At 42.6% G+C, this 15,400-nt stretch overlaps 2 protein-coding genes across 9 annotated transcripts in view; one reads left to right on the forward strand and one right to left on the reverse strand.

The window, feature by feature from the left end:
• Positions 1-15,400, forward strand: part of LOC309624703 (olfactory receptor 7G1-like) — a 220,844-nt gene that overhangs the window by 158,675 nt on the left and 46,769 nt on the right. The window lies entirely within an intron of this gene.
• LOC309624712 (uncharacterized protein) overlaps positions 1-15,400 on the reverse strand; it is an 81,422-nt gene that overhangs the window by 53,631 nt on the left and 12,391 nt on the right. For 2 of the 8 annotated variants that reach the window (XR_014242085.1, XR_014242086.1), the window contains exons 2-3: positions 13,217-13,389; positions 2,467-3,101 (exon numbers count right to left, since the gene is read on the reverse strand). The exons of 1 other annotated variant lie outside the window; for it this stretch is intronic. Coding sequence is in view for 4 of the 7 variants with exons in the window: in XM_082383104.1 (XP_082239230.1) it covers positions 3,648-3,689; positions 13,217-13,389 (215 nt within the window). In the remaining 3 variants the exon portion in view is untranslated. Of the gene's footprint in view, positions 1-2,466; positions 3,102-3,276; positions 3,690-8,550; positions 9,204-10,669; positions 10,971-13,216; positions 13,390-15,400 lie in introns of those variants that run through there. 5 more of the 8 variants (XM_082383107.1, XM_082383105.1, XM_082383104.1 and 2 more) reach the window with 4 other exon arrangements.

Below are 15,400 nucleotides of genomic sequence, written 5' to 3' on the forward strand. Positions count from 1 at the left end.
CTGAGCAAATTACTAAAGCTTTTCTACTTTTAACAGGATTTTCCATCTGGTAGATTTATTGTCATATCCCCTTCAAAACAGACAAGATGCTCACCATATTTTAAAGATTATAGGTTGCCACTGAGAGAAAAATTTTACACAGTCACTTCAGCCGTCACCAGCCTTCGGCCTGTCTCCAGGCAGAACCAATAGGCATTTCACAGGGCTGTTCCTAGTTCTGGGAACACACCTCCCAGTAGTAGCAACGCCTCAGCCCATGCCTCGACGCATTTACCTGCAACGTGGTCAACAGATAGACCAACACTTCAAGCTTCCTTGGACCCAGGTCTCCCGTCTCAGGCCACACTGGGGGCCAACGACGGGCAGAGGCCTAACGATCATTTTCTGGTGGGAAACCCAGCAGCCTCAGCACAAGATAAAGTCCTAGTCGCCCCTGCAGCCCAGCCACCGCGAGTCAGCATCATGCCGGCAGCTTCGCCAGCTTCCCTATTCGCCACCACCGGCAACACGCAGCCGGCCTTTGGCGACAAGCCAGGCATTCTCCCCAGGGCTGTGTCCATTGCTACTGGCTTCGGACTTGCCACCAGGATGCCCAGTACTGGGGACAGTGGCTCGCTCTCTGCCGACACCACACCGGGCCCACTGTTCATGGGACCTGCAGCCCCTACGGCCGCTGGGAGCCTTGGGGTCGGTGTGTCAGCCCCAGGCCTCACTCACTCACAGGCATCCAGACCACTTAACTTCGGGGCACGACTAAGTGGGGCACCCAGCACCGCTTCTGTTCCTACTTCGGGCCAGACAACCTGCCATCTACCTGACCACGGCAAGGCTGCTGCACTAGGAGGGCCAGGCACCATCCCAGCATTTGGGAACATACCTGATTCCACCTGAAATCCAAACACCTGGGGCCCACCTGGGCTGAGTACAGGTGCTACGGTGATGGCAGGGGACAACACCATCCCCACGATGGGAGGCCCTAGGGTTCCCACTTTCCGTCACTGCACACAGGGCCCATCTGGACGGAGAAAATCTACATTTAAAAGTTCCATCACCAAGGAGAAGAAATCTGTGTCAAGGGACATGTCAGTTTCCACCTTCTAACAGAGCACACCACATCTGTTGCAGTTGCAAGTGTGGTTATCACCCGTGGGTTTCAACACACTTCTAGTTCTACCTTATTGCCAAGCACAAGGGGCCCACCTGCCCACAATCTAGGTGGTGGTCGTCTAGGAGGGAACAACATCATGCCCATGATTGGAGGACCTGCTATTCCCGCTTACAACTGGGACCCACCTGGCCAACACACAGGTGGTGCGGATGGAGGGCACAACATCTCACCGGTGCTGGGAGGCCCTGTGTCAATAACTGCCATCAGACTTGGAACCCATCTGTGCAGAGAACGGGGGGGTGGCATGGGGGACAGCACCACACCTGCTGTGACTGGATACACTTCTGGTGCCACATTCATACAAAGCACCTGAGGGCCCCCCTGGTCAAAACCCAGGTGGTGCCATGGGGGATACCAGCATCCATACTTAGAGAGGAAGCTCCACTCTCAGGAAGAACACTGGGGTCCCCGAGTCAGGACGCCCCTCTGACTTAGACGAGCCAGCATTGTGTTTGCAGGCCCCTGGTCACGGCAGCTGTGCCTGTGCTCACAGGAGTCTGGCAGCCGCATAACCTGCCCAGGGCTTCATAGGAGCCACCAGCGAATTCCTTTCTTCTATGAAGAAACTCAACAAATGAAGAGCAGGTCTTATTCTGCAAACTGTGTGTCACCATGAATGGACTTTGCCTCACTGGAAAGTGGCTCAGCCCCTTGAAGTGAAACTTCACCTCCTCTCTTCCTACAGCAAGCCGGAGGACCACACCTCAGGGGTGTGCAAGTGTGTGTGTGTGTGTGTGTGTGTGTGTGTGTGTGTGCGTGTGTGTGTGTGTGTGTGTGTGCTGGAGGGTGAGGAGCATATGAGCCCACTTCAGAACTACACCAGATTTGAGAAGCTCCAGTTAGGAGAATGGAAGAGAGCTGGCTGTATCATCCACTGTGCCATCCCTGGCTTGACTGTTAACTTGGCGGACCCAAGTTTTCCCTAGACTTGGAACTGGCAGGATGCCCACTGCTGTTTTCAGATGCTTCCTCTCCCCCTATGCATTTGCCTCAATGGGCCTTTCTCTTTCCCAGCTTTATGTACATATATATATGTCAATAAAACCTTGTTCGTATTAATCTGCTTCTGTTTATGTGTCTTTACTCACTGACTCAGCTGTAGAGGAAGAACTGACATATGTGAGTGGTGATGTGGGAACCAGACTTAAGACACCAAAATTTTGTGTCCCAGTGACTGGGATGTGGAATTAGGCACACATTATGGTTGCACGTGCTGACTCCTGAAATCTGTTTTCAGTGTAACGAGTGACAATCAGGAGGAACTAAGGTCCAGAGGAGGGAGAGTTGGGGTGACTCACCCTGACTGATTAAGTGTGCTGATGTGTCCAATCCCTGCCAACCCGTGGAGCAGTGCATTGAGTGGGCCGCACGTATCTCAGAAGAATGTTTTTCTCAGACTGATGAAGAGAAGCGACAGGACTTGCCTGTGGTGATGCCAGTTTTTGACAGAAATACCTGCAGCATCCCCAAATCCCAAATCTCTTTCATTGTTCATCACAGACATGTTTGCTGCTTGGGACGCCTTTGGAGACCTGCCTGAGTTAACCCAGCATCTTGACAATAATTTTAAATACTGGAAGGGACGGGACGAAATGAGGCTGCGGAGCCCCCGCCCGCCTCCGGAACAGTGGGCGACACTGCCTGGGGCCCTGACGCGCTGTCCCTCCAGTCACTTGGGATTCCCGAGGGCGGTCAGAGTTCCTTGGTCCTTTCGTCCCCCGGTCTGCAGAGCCTGTCAGAGCACACAGGGACGTCGGCAACCTTCTGTAGCCACCATCTGATGCCACTGCCATAAAGTGAGACTTAGTCCACTCAAGGTACCTGGGCCTGCTGCGGGGGCTCTTCAGAAAGTAACGTGAGAACCACGGTTTGCATTCGCGTCCGTTAAAACATGAGCTCGGGACTGCCCCCGCAAAGGACGGAGATGGATTTCCTGCCAGTGACAGAGAGTGTCTTGTTACAATTTCTCTCAGTTATGTTCAGCACTTAAGAACAGCTAATGGCAATCGGATCTTTTTTCACATCATAGAAGGTGCAATCACTCACTTTGGAACACTACTGAAAGTGACTTCTCTTTTAAAATTGAACAGAAAATGCAGACAAAGAAATTTTGAAGTTGATTATTAATATCAATTATTACAATGTTTTATTTATTTTATTAGAAGTTCAATATTTTCTATGAATTTAAAAATACTTCAAAGCCAAAGCCAACTTTAAATACCATGACCAAATTTACATGATTCATATTCATTAGATATGTATTACTTCGTGTACAGACTTATTTTCATAATGCAAATTTAAAATATAAAATGACACATTTTTACTGCAAAAAACAAAAACCACACTGGAGGCTAGATAATCCCTGATGTGTGATAAGGAACCACACTTTATGACTGAACTTTTCGAAAATGCTGAAATGTCTTTTGGGGCATCTTTTTATTCAATTGAGACTTAGGCCAGTCATCTTCATACATTCCCACTACACCCAGAGAGGACGGATTTGGCATCCAGGTTCATGTGTCTGGAGAAACAAAGGAAGAGTTCATACCTGCTCTGTAATTACTGAAAATTTAAGTTGACCTCAAATGTACCATGCTGCTTAAAACAGCAGAAAAGATCCTCTTTAATAACTGGCTTGGCTCGGAGCTAACCCACTAAAATATCAAATCACGAGAGTTATAATTGTGCCCTTAGAGTTCTGCTGGGCCTCCACTAGGTTTAATAATGGCAAGATTCCTGAGTCTGTGCAGCCTATCTTCCAGTTGGAGGGGAGAACAGAAACCCATGTACATTATCTGGTAGGTTCGCCAGGAATAAATGTTATGGAGATTAAGCAGTATATGGTGAGGTGAGATTGTGGGCAGAGAGGAGCAAGGCTTTCAACTTAAACGGTAGACAGGATAAGTCTTACTGGGAAGGTGGAATTTGAACAGTCTAGAGGGAGGCAGATGAGTCAGACGTCTGAGGGAAAAGCATTCCAGATCATGGGAATAACCTCTGCAAGGTCCAGAGGAAGGATGCCAGCGTCCTCAGGGAAGAATTAGTAAATAATGTGGCTGGAATAGAGTCAGCAAGTAGGAGGGAGGGAAGGAGGAAAGGAGGACAGAGAAGATGTGTGTGGAATTCCCTGCATCACCATTTACTGATTGAGTGATCACAAACAGTTAATTCAACCTTCAAGTGTTCCAGTGAATTCAGTGCTTTTCCTATGGCCTATTGACCTCTCAAGAGTTTTGGAAGGATAAAATAATGTAGGGAAGTGACTTATAAGCCATTGTTACTGTTCTATACATAAGGATAGATGGGTAGACAGGTAGATATAGATAGATAGATACATAGATAGATAGATACATAGAGAGATGATAGATAGATAGATAGATGATAGAGAGATAGAGATATATAGACAGACAGATAGATAGATAGACAGATACATAGAGAGACAGATGGAGAGATGGAGAGAGAGAGAGAGAGAGATAGGCAGATAGATAGAGAAGAGAGAGAGAGATAGAGAGATAGATAGATAGATAGAGACATAGATAGAGATAGACAGAGAGATAGAGATAGATAGATAGACACACAGATAGATAGACACACAGACAGAGAGATAGATAGATAGATAGATAGATGGATAGATAGACAGATAGAGAGATAGATGGATAGATAGACAGATAGATTGATAGATAGCTAGATAGACAGATAGATACATAATAGTTAAGGACTGAATTTCTGTAAAATCATTATTTTAAATAACAGTTTCATTGAGATATAATTTACTTTCCACATTATTTAAAGTGTACAATTTAATGTGTTATGCATCTACCACCACAATCAATTGTAAAACTTTCATCCACCCCCCCCCCCCAAAAATAATCTACTATAAGTCACTCACTCTCCCACTTCTCCGAACCCTAGGCAGCCACTAATATACTTTGTCTCTACAGATTTGCCTAGTCTGGACATTGCATACAAATGGAATCATACAATTACTTAGCATGTTTTCAAGGTTCATCTATGTTGTAGCATGTATCAGCACTTGATTTCTTTTTATGGCTGAATAATATTCCATGGTGTGGATATTACTGTGTTTCATTGATCATTCACAGTAAATGGCCATTTGGGTTATTTCCTCTTTGGGTCTCTTATGAATAATGCTGCTGTGGTTGGATTTACGTGCAAGTTTTGTATGCAGGTCTACATTTGTTTTTTAAATTAATAGACTATTTTGGAGCTGTTTCTGGCTTACAGAAAAATTAAGCAGAAAGGACAGAGTTCTCATACTTCCTTACCTCTCAACCCAGTTTCCCCTATTATTAACATCTTACATTAGCATAATATATTTGTTATAGTTAATGAACCAATATTGATACATTATTACTAACTAATGTCCATGCTTTACTTTACACTTCACTCTTTGTTTTGTACATTATATGATTTTTGACAAATGTGCAATAACCTGTATCCACCATTACAGAACCATACACAGGAGTTTCTCTGCCTTTACAATTCCGGGCTTCACCCATCCTTTTCTCCCTCCCCACAACCTCTGGCAACCACTGATCTTTTGATTGTCTCCACACTTTTGCCTTTTCCTAAATTTCATATAGCTCCAATCATATAGTATGCATGTAGTCTTTGCAGATTGGCTTTTTTTCACTTAGCAATATGCATTTAAGCTTCTTCCATGCCTTTTCATGGCTTCATAGCCTTTTTTTTTTTATTGCTGAATGCTATTCCTTTGTACGGATACACAATAGCTTGTTTATCCATTCACCTATTGAAAAACATCTTGGTTGATTTCAAGTGTTGGCAATTATGAAAGAAACTGTTATAAACATCCATGTGCAGGTTTTTATGTGGACATAACTTTTCAGTTCCTATGGGTAAATACCAAAGAGCATGATGACTAGATCACTGTATGGTAAAAGTATGTTTAGTTCTGTAAGAAACTGCCAAGTATCCTGCTAGCAACAAATGAGAATTCCAGTTGTTCTGCATCGTCAACAACTTTGGTATTTCAGTATTTGGATTTTAGCCATTTGAATAGGTGTGTAGTGGTATCTCATTATTGTTCTAATTTAAAATTCCCTGATGACATGGAATGTGTAGCATCTTTTCATATGCTTATTTGCCATGTGTCTATTTTCTTTGTTTAATCATAGTTGTTTTGTTTTTTTTTAACCAATGCCTGGTAACTCTTGTCCTCCTTTGTCTATTTATATAGTCTTCTTTCTTTCTTTTTCTGTTTTTTTTTTTTTTTTTTAGATTTTGATCATTTAGTCTTTTTCCTGGTATATCAAATTATTTTTATATTAAAATTGGGCTTAACTTATTTTAGGAAACTATAAAGATACCTCCACATTCTGGATGTCGTTATCATTCTCTTGAAAAGATTTCCTTTTGCCAATGGCAGACAGTTACTACAGGGACTGGAAACCTTAGTCCATTCTCAGTTTGAGCTCATTCAAAGCTGTTTTTCAGTCTGTGTGAAGGTTGCTCTATTTCTGTCTTGTCCTTCCTCTACGGTGTTGCCCTTTGGGATTACCATATGAGCGTTTGGATTCTCCCTATTCCCAACTACCCATGTATTTGTTAGGCTTTAAATGTAATGGTTTCCGCAGCCCTGTGAGACTAAAGATACACTTAGCTTCTCATTCCATTAGTTGTTGCCTTTAGCTTGAGCTCTTGCCGTTTGGCTTCTGTGGTTAGAGTCTTTTGAACTCCTTGGCTTTTCAGCTCCTAGGCTGTAAGATTTGAATCAGCAAATGCCCCAAGGAGAAAAGCTGCACCAAATGTCAAGCTTGCGTCTGTGTTTCCCTTCTCTCCAGAACTTGGCCCACATGTCTTGGTGTCTCTCTAACATTCAGATGCCAGCGAACAGATGTTTTCTTACTTTATCCAGCTTTTCTAAAATGTCTTTAGACTTCACCTGATCTTATGTTATTATTCAACTATCATCTCAATTACCCCTAGGAAGAAAATCTACAATTTCATGTTTTATTTTCTTATTTTCTATATTACCTCAGTTTCTGTAGAGACATTTTACCTGACTGTTCAGTCTAGTTCCTGTGTTACCAGTAAGATGGAGATAAGGTGGAGGCTAAGAATATTGGGGGGAAACCACTGATGAATGATAGGTCTCGTTCGTTTTGTTTTTCCTCTCCTTATTTACTCTGGCAGCCTACATTTGCCTTTCTTCATTTGACCCAGTTGCCCAAATAAGGAACCCACTCTGGCAAAGACCTGACTTTACTCTCATAAATGTCTGCATGTTAGGATTAGCTAGATGATGAACACCATGCCAAAGCTCTTGGTGTGAGACTTTTGCAGACTTTGGTTATCCCTTTAGTTTGCCTCTTGCCATCACTGCTCAGATTGTTGAGGTTTTCTAAGATTCTGTAGGTCAAACCTCTCTACCTGCATACCAGATGAGCCCTTCTCTCTTTCCTGAGCTCACCTGCGGGAGGTTAGCTCTCGGTTTTTCTTTTTCCCCATCCAATCATAATTGTTCATGAATTCCAAAAAGCCCTCAAAGGACCTGTCATCCCTTTCTCTCCTCTCTTTTTTATCAACACTGTTAAATGTTAACCATATATTTGCATACCTCTTTCTTACTTACAATGGAACACTGGAAGGCGCGATCATGCAGTGTGAGCCCCACCAAACTAGGACTCATACAACACTCTCCCCCAGGCCTAAACTTGTGACATCCACTGGTTTTCTTATAATATCTTATATGTATCTAAATTTGTAATGATTTAGTTAATTCCTGAGTTATGTGACAATAAGAAATCAGTCAAATTAGCACTACAGAAGTGCAGCTTAGACCTAGGGACCAGAACCAAGGACCACAAAAACCTGTTAACCAATAAGTTTCACTTGTACTTTATGTTTAACAAGTGCTGAGGGTGAATGGGAAGTGAGGGAAAAGGAGTTTAACTTCATATCACAGAAACTTGCACTAAAATGAAGAGGAAAATGACCCAGTTCCTGGTTCAAGTCACTATAATCTGCTTCAATAAATAATAACAGCACATAAGAAAAACAAACACTATATGATAGGAACAATGGATAATTAATTACCAGATCAGGGAGGACAGATGACACTTGCTATGGGCTTTCATTAAAGAAGGATTCCAAAAAGCACTGGCTTCTTCTGAGAAGACTTCTTAGAACAGGTAGCATTTAAACTGAGTCTTGAACAAGTATATAGAGGGTAGGGAACAGGCCTTCCGGGCAGGGAACAGGCACAGTGTCAGCAATGGCACAGAGGGCTTATGGAATAGGGAACAAAACTGGCTGAACACAGGAGTACTACGTGTTGGGGAATATGGGGGAAAGGCTGACTGAGGTTGGTTAAATGAAACATCAATAGACGGAAGAGAAAGTAGGTGGAAAGACAGATGGAAGACTGTGGAAAGCCTCTGAAGATGGAGGTCAGCATAATAATATTAAGAAATCAGTGGTACTTTGACACTGTATGAATGTCTAGGTTTAAAAAATCAAGAAAACACAATAAAAGAATAAACTACTGATATAATGATATGTAGCCAAAGGCCAGATACCAAAGAATACACACTGTGTGATTCCATGTATGTCATATATGGTGACAGAGGTCAGCTTGGGTGTTGCCCTGGGGGAGTATGGAACAGAAAGAAGTAACAGAGAACCTTGTAGGGTGTTACAAATATTTTATAATATCTTGACCTGGTGTTGGATACATGGGTGCATAGAGATGTAAAGATTCAGTTATTAGCAATGCAACTGGTGTTTATTGTTTGTATGCATACATTAAAAAAAAACTCTAGTAGGTTAATTAGGCTGTCAGTTGTATGAAGTAAATTTTGGTCAAGGAATAGCCAAGGTAGTAATGCAGTAATAAGTTATACATGTGCTCACTGTGCTCTAGAACGTCACAACTGGAATACAAGAAATATGTGTAAGAAAGAAGACAAATATTCAATATTGATGGTTGGATGAGCTGAATAAATTAGATCACTCTACTTTCAATTTAAGAACTTGGCCAGTGTTTGGATACCTTTGAACAAAGAAAAAAAGGAAATACAATTGTTATTAAGCATATGCTATGTATCAATCCCTGACTTATATTTTGACACACATAAACGTGGGAAATATTGCACCTTGTAACTGAGACAATGAAGATGAGCGAGGTGGCTGGTTTTGACACTAGAGGCTGAGAAAACAATCAGCTCATAATCGTAAGAAGTTTGAAGTCGGAGGAAAAGAATCAAGAGGAAATACTGGTAAGTGCCAGGAGCTTCTGGAAACTACATAAGAGATGAAGACCCCAGAATTGTTGAGCTTTCTAAGAGGCCCAATGACTCAGGTAAAAACAGAAGGCTTAAAACTGAAACCTGGGGATATAGGTATACATACAGCCGATACACTTTGTTATACAGCAGAAACTAACACAACACTGTAAAGCAATTATACTCCAATAAAGATGTAAAAAAAAAACAAAAAACCCTGCAAAGTAACAATTGTTAGGACAAACAGTAAAGAATTATAAGAAAAATAATCACATGCCTGTCCCAACACAGAAATATCTTAAGCTCCATCTCAGCATTTCTCGATTGGCCTTTCACAAAATACAGTTCCATCAGCTGAATATAGGTTTCTCAAGTAACTGTGAGTAAGACTGAATTAAAAAAATGAAATCACTTCCTTCCTCCAAAACTTTTCAGAGTACGTAATGTAACAAACTGAAACCTGAATTTCATGTCGGGATGTAGAGTACGGCTCTTCCCATATGCTTCTGTCTTGTAACTACATCAACATCATCTAAAACCAGTGTTCTGCAGGACAGACATTGTGAAACGCTGCTCTCATCATGTAAGATATCAGGTCCTTCTCAAAATCCATTCTTCCTTTTGCCCTTTCTCATGTTGTCCCTGCCACCTGATGGGTCTCTCCTAAGCTCCACCTGCCAAAACCCTCCCCATTTTTAGGATCCAAGAGATAATAAAAGGCTTACATTACTAAAAGGCAGAGAAAGAAATCCCTTCCCAGGGATCTACATTTCCTTCCTAGGGAAAAGAAAAATTGTAAAGTATACCACAGTGACCTTAAGTCTATGAATGTAACTATGTTGTGTTACTTTGAGTTCTGTAAAAGTCAATGTGCTACAATATATATGGATACGAATATTTGATCTCTTACGTGTAGATCTTGCCGATAACTTTCATCGTGAGCGAGGTTAATGATTCAGGAGCCACTGTATTTGGCTCAGCCCTTATAACCAGGGAATATTAAAATTGGAAAGGTCCCTAGATATTAGCAAATCTATCCACCTCATATTCTAAGGAAGGAAACCGAGACGTTCATAGATTGGATATTTATATTAACAAAGGATAAGGATATAAGATATTGGCAGATATATCTTTTAGATTAAGAATTTAGAGATTTTTGTAGAATACTAAGACATTATGTCCACTGATACTGAGACAATGTGTTTTTTTGTTTGTTTGTTTTTTTATTAATTAATTTATTTATGGCTGTGTTGGGTCTTCGTTTCTGTGCGAGGGCTTTCTCTAGTTGTGGCAAGCGGGGACCACTCTTCATCGTGGTGCGCGGGTCTCTCACTATCGCGGCCTCTCTCGCTGCGGAGCACAGGCTCCAGACGCGCAGGCTCAGCAGTTGTGGCTCACGGGCTTAGTTGCTCTGCGGCATGTGGGATCTTCCCAGACCAGGGCTCGAACCCGTGTCCCCTGCATTGGCAGGCAGATTCTCAACCACTGCGCCACCAGGGAAGCCCAGAGACAATGTGTTTCTTAGTCATCATTTTCTATTGCCGTGACCAAGCGAGGTGGTAGTCAGTAGTTGTACAAAGGGAAAAAGATAACTCTACAAACTCCCAATTTATATACACAGGGAAATTCATCATTCATGTTATTTAAGCTAACTGGATGCAGTTTATCAGCTACATTGAGGAATGGTGAAGTGTCTATACAATTAATATGTTAGTTTCTGTCATGAGCTCCCTGTTGTTCAAGTGAGTTAATGGTCAGAACTCAACTAGGCACTTAGAGTCCATTATAAATCTGGACTAAACGTTTATCTGTGGCATCTTTATTCTTCTTTGGTGCCCTTAGGCAGAATTAGCTCTCTTATGTTTTGATAAATTCAAGTATTAAACAGGGCTAAGGTTTCACAAGTTCTTTGGCCTAATCATGGGGGTAAGGAGGACCAATGAGCTGGAGTACTTCTAGATTTGAGAATGGTCAGATTGAGGAAGAAGAGTCTTATACCAGAGGTGAAAGAAGACTGATTAGAATTACCTATTTTTTAAAATTCCAACCCTTTTCAATGTTCTAAAGTGATCATGAAGTACATGGGTATGCTAGGAAGTAAGGGAGTCAACCAAGAATATTCTGTAAGAGTTTGTGGATGGCAATAAAGAGGCAAGGAAGATAGAGAACAGACTAGAAAAGGCTTCGGTTGGCCATAATGAAGTCAGAAGGAGAAGGAGAAGAAGAATGACAGATGCAATGGGAAAGAGAAAGCAAGAATAGAGAAGCAAAAGGGAAAGTAGAAAAATGAGACAAATTTGGAGAAGGAAATGAGGAAGAAAACTGGGTGAAAGAGGGAAGCACTGATGGTAGACCACATGACACTCAAAACTTAACACGATGGGGCTTCCCTGGTGGCGCAGTGGTTGAGAATCTGCCTGCCAATGCAGGGGACACGGGTTCGAGCCCTGGTCTGGGAAGATCCAACATGCCACGGAGCAAATGGGCCCGTGAGCCACAATTACTGAGCCTGCGTGTCTGGAGCCTGTGCTCCGCAACAAGAGAGGCCACGATAGTGAGAGGCCCGCGCACCGCGATGAAGAGTGGCCCCCGCTTGCCACAACTAGAGAAAAGCCCTCGCACAGAAACGAAGACCCAACACAGCCATAAATAAATAAATAAAATTAAAAAAAAAAACTTAACACGATGCACATTTAAGATGTGCCACCAATGACCATGGTCATTACCCTCAAATAGTTTACAATATGTGCTTCAAAGACATTTATAAATTGTAAATGCCATTAAAATAAGTGCCAGGGTAAAAGTATTCATGGAATTGTATGGGAGAATAAAAAGTCTCCCGTCAAAGAGCCTTCTGAGACATAGGGAAAAAAAGAAAAATTTAAAAAGCATAAGACTCTCCCTATTTTCATTTCCAATGATACATCCCAATCTTGATGATCAATCAGCGATTTAAATGTCAACTATAAACCCAGTATTTTATTAGCTGCTATGCAGTATACTGGAGCAATAGAAGAGAGAGGACCTCAAACCCTCTGTTCCCTCAAATTGAAAGGCAGGCTTCCTGACCCCTCCAGACCACTACTGGACACAAGGAACACACACTAATGTTTCAGGACCCCAACCAACAGTCACCTGCTTTGTGATTACTTCCGTGACACACCCCCACTAACACCACTGACTTTGCCGCTCCTACGGGACATTACATATATTTCCTATTTTAACACATACCACAGTGCATTATAATTATGATTGCAGATACACGGTCTAACAATTTAAAGAGAATGATGACTTTTTTGCTCTTTACATCTTGCTATTTCCCTTCTCATAATATTTCTTGAAGAGAAACCATAAAAATATAAACAAACACAAAAAACAGAAAATATACAAAATGTGTGCTTTGCGGCTTAACACAAACTTAAGTAAAATTCGTTCTGACAGCATCCAGCATGACAAACTTCCATGGTACAAATGAGAATGGACCAAGGTTTGAGCAGGTACAGGAGACAATCCAGGCATGAACAACACCAAGAAAAGGTAGACAGGAAGTAACATGGTGTGTAGGAAATCACGAGACCAGTCTGATGGGAAGAGACTTAAACAAGACTGAAACTCACTTTCTAAACCTCCATCTCCAATTGGACAATTCGCAAGACACAGGTGCCCCAAAGAGGCCTATTTATTCAATCCCTTTAATGGGGAGGAACAGTTTAAAATTTTACCCATTTAGTTTGCCCCAAAAGCAACTATCAAATGTTGGCAGGACACAATGAAGGCTTACCTTTGTTAACGTAGTTAAGTCTCTCTCTCTCAGAACTAGCCCATTTAGCTCCAGGTTCCTTATTGCACCCGACGCACTTACACAGCATTCATGAGCTTTACACAACTGGAAGGTCACATCTTTATTTCTTATTGCAGGAACACAACTTCTGGAAACTTTATTTCTGTCACAACCTAAAGCAAAATTATTGTAAAATGAGTGATTTAAACCGTACATTTTATCATCATTAAAAAGCATCTAAAAAGAAAAAAAAGCATCTGCTCTGTGCTAAGGATTAGAAACGACTCCTGGCCTTAAAGCCTCATTAAGGAGGGACATGTACAAACTCAAAATTTCAATCACATGGGATAAAGAACCATAACCTTTATGCACAGAGGTTCCTATGGAGGCAAAAAGTTATATCTAAGTGACGGCTTCATGATAACCCTGAAGTACAATCGAGAAAGCTGAGGGTCTGCAGAGTTGGAGGAGGAGGTGCAGTAACTGCAGAGGGAGCACCTCTGCAAAGACACTCAAGCCTGACACCTGCTGGGCACTGTAAATACTGCAGGTGGGGATGACTAAACGCCAGGGGTCCAAGTGTGAGAAGGGACAAAAAATAGAGATGTTGGTCGAAGCAAGCCTGGGAGAGAGCATGGCTTGTATCCCACAGGTGATGAGCCCTGGGGCTACCACGGGCTGAGTAAGGGTGCCTCCGCTGATTAGAAAAAGGCGCCCCGCTGCTGAAGGACCGATTAGATAAAGGGAGTGATCACAAAAAGCTCCCCTTCCTCAGGGCCAAAGAGCCCCAGGAGGCTTGGCCGAGCACAGTTCAGACTACACGCCTCTGGGCAGAGCACACGCTGGGCGGCTAGTACGCACTAACTCTGTGTGGGCAAGTCATTAGCAGCATTATTTTAGGCGTATCTTTTCATGTTAGAAGATCACTCAACCCGAGTAGGCAGATGAACTGAGAGGAACTGAGTCCAGGGGCCGCGAAACCACCCAGGAGCTTCTGCCATAGTCCGGGCAAAATGTAATGTGGATGAAGAAGCAAATTTACGAGGAGGCCAAAATCTACAAGCTAGACCCACTGGATGAAAAACACAAAGAAAGTTCAGTGAAGGAACTCTGAAGAGAATGGGCTCTGCAATAAATTTTTCTTACAATCAAGGTAAAATATTAGGCAACATTAAGTACAGTGGCCTTTAAGGTCCCTTCCAACTCTAATTTCTTTTGATTTCTAACTTATTACTCTGGTTAAGTAAAGTCCCTTCAGAGGGACAGAACAGTTCCTACACCTGAATGGGATGCAAAGAATAATCTGACTTCTCTTCACCAGGGGATGAGTTGAACTGTCCTTGCAGAAGAGATAACACACGGTGTGAACCCCAGATCCTAGAAAAGGGCCAGGCACACAATAAGTATTCAGCTTTTTGAAAACAAATGAACAATCATTTCCTCTCCTAGATCTTCACACCCTTCCTCTGCTGGCTACTTTCTTTCAGCTTATAAGCATCCTCAATATACCCACTGAAAAAGCTCTCACACCTATGACTCTTTGGATCTTCTTGTGGGTAACCTAAGTCTCTCCCATGCCGTCAAACACCTGTCCTCCCAAAAAGCCCAGATCTGTACCTTGGGCCCAGCCCTGTCTACCAGGCCCCTCGAAAGCACTGAAGATGAAGTAAGATCCTCTCCCCAGCCCCAATCCCTTCCTACTGTGCTCTGTATCTCACAAAAAGATGCAGCTGTAAACTGTCACCCACGCTTGCTGCCCTCCCTTTTCTAACTGGTCACCAGGCCCCACCCATTCCCTCTCGGATCTCCGAAATCCAGTCCAACCTTTTACAACTTAAGTGGGACCCTTAGATTACAATTCACCCTGCACCCAATCAAGTGCTTTCCACATGGAGGTCCGAGTGAGTCTCTAAACCAGAAGTCCATCTCACTGCTGTTTAGCGTTTCCCACAGCCTTCAGGATAAACATCCAAACTTCTGACAGGACAAAGAAGGCCCTTTTCTGTTTGGCCCCAGTAGGTTTCCAGTATCAACTCTCATTTCTTTCCCAAAACCGGAGTTCCACTCGTGTACCTTAGTTTTGCCATATTTTCTTATATTTCTCAAACTTTGACACACACTGCTCCCTCCTGCCACCCCAGGAGCTTCTATATATCCTTAGAAAGGATGGCACCTCCTCCAAGA

The sequence above is a fragment of the Balaenoptera borealis genome (genome assembly GCF_965194805.1).
Source record: "Balaenoptera borealis genome assembly, chromosome: 2".
NCBI classification, from domain to species: Eukaryota; Metazoa; Chordata; class Mammalia; order Artiodactyla; family Balaenopteridae; genus Balaenoptera; species Balaenoptera borealis.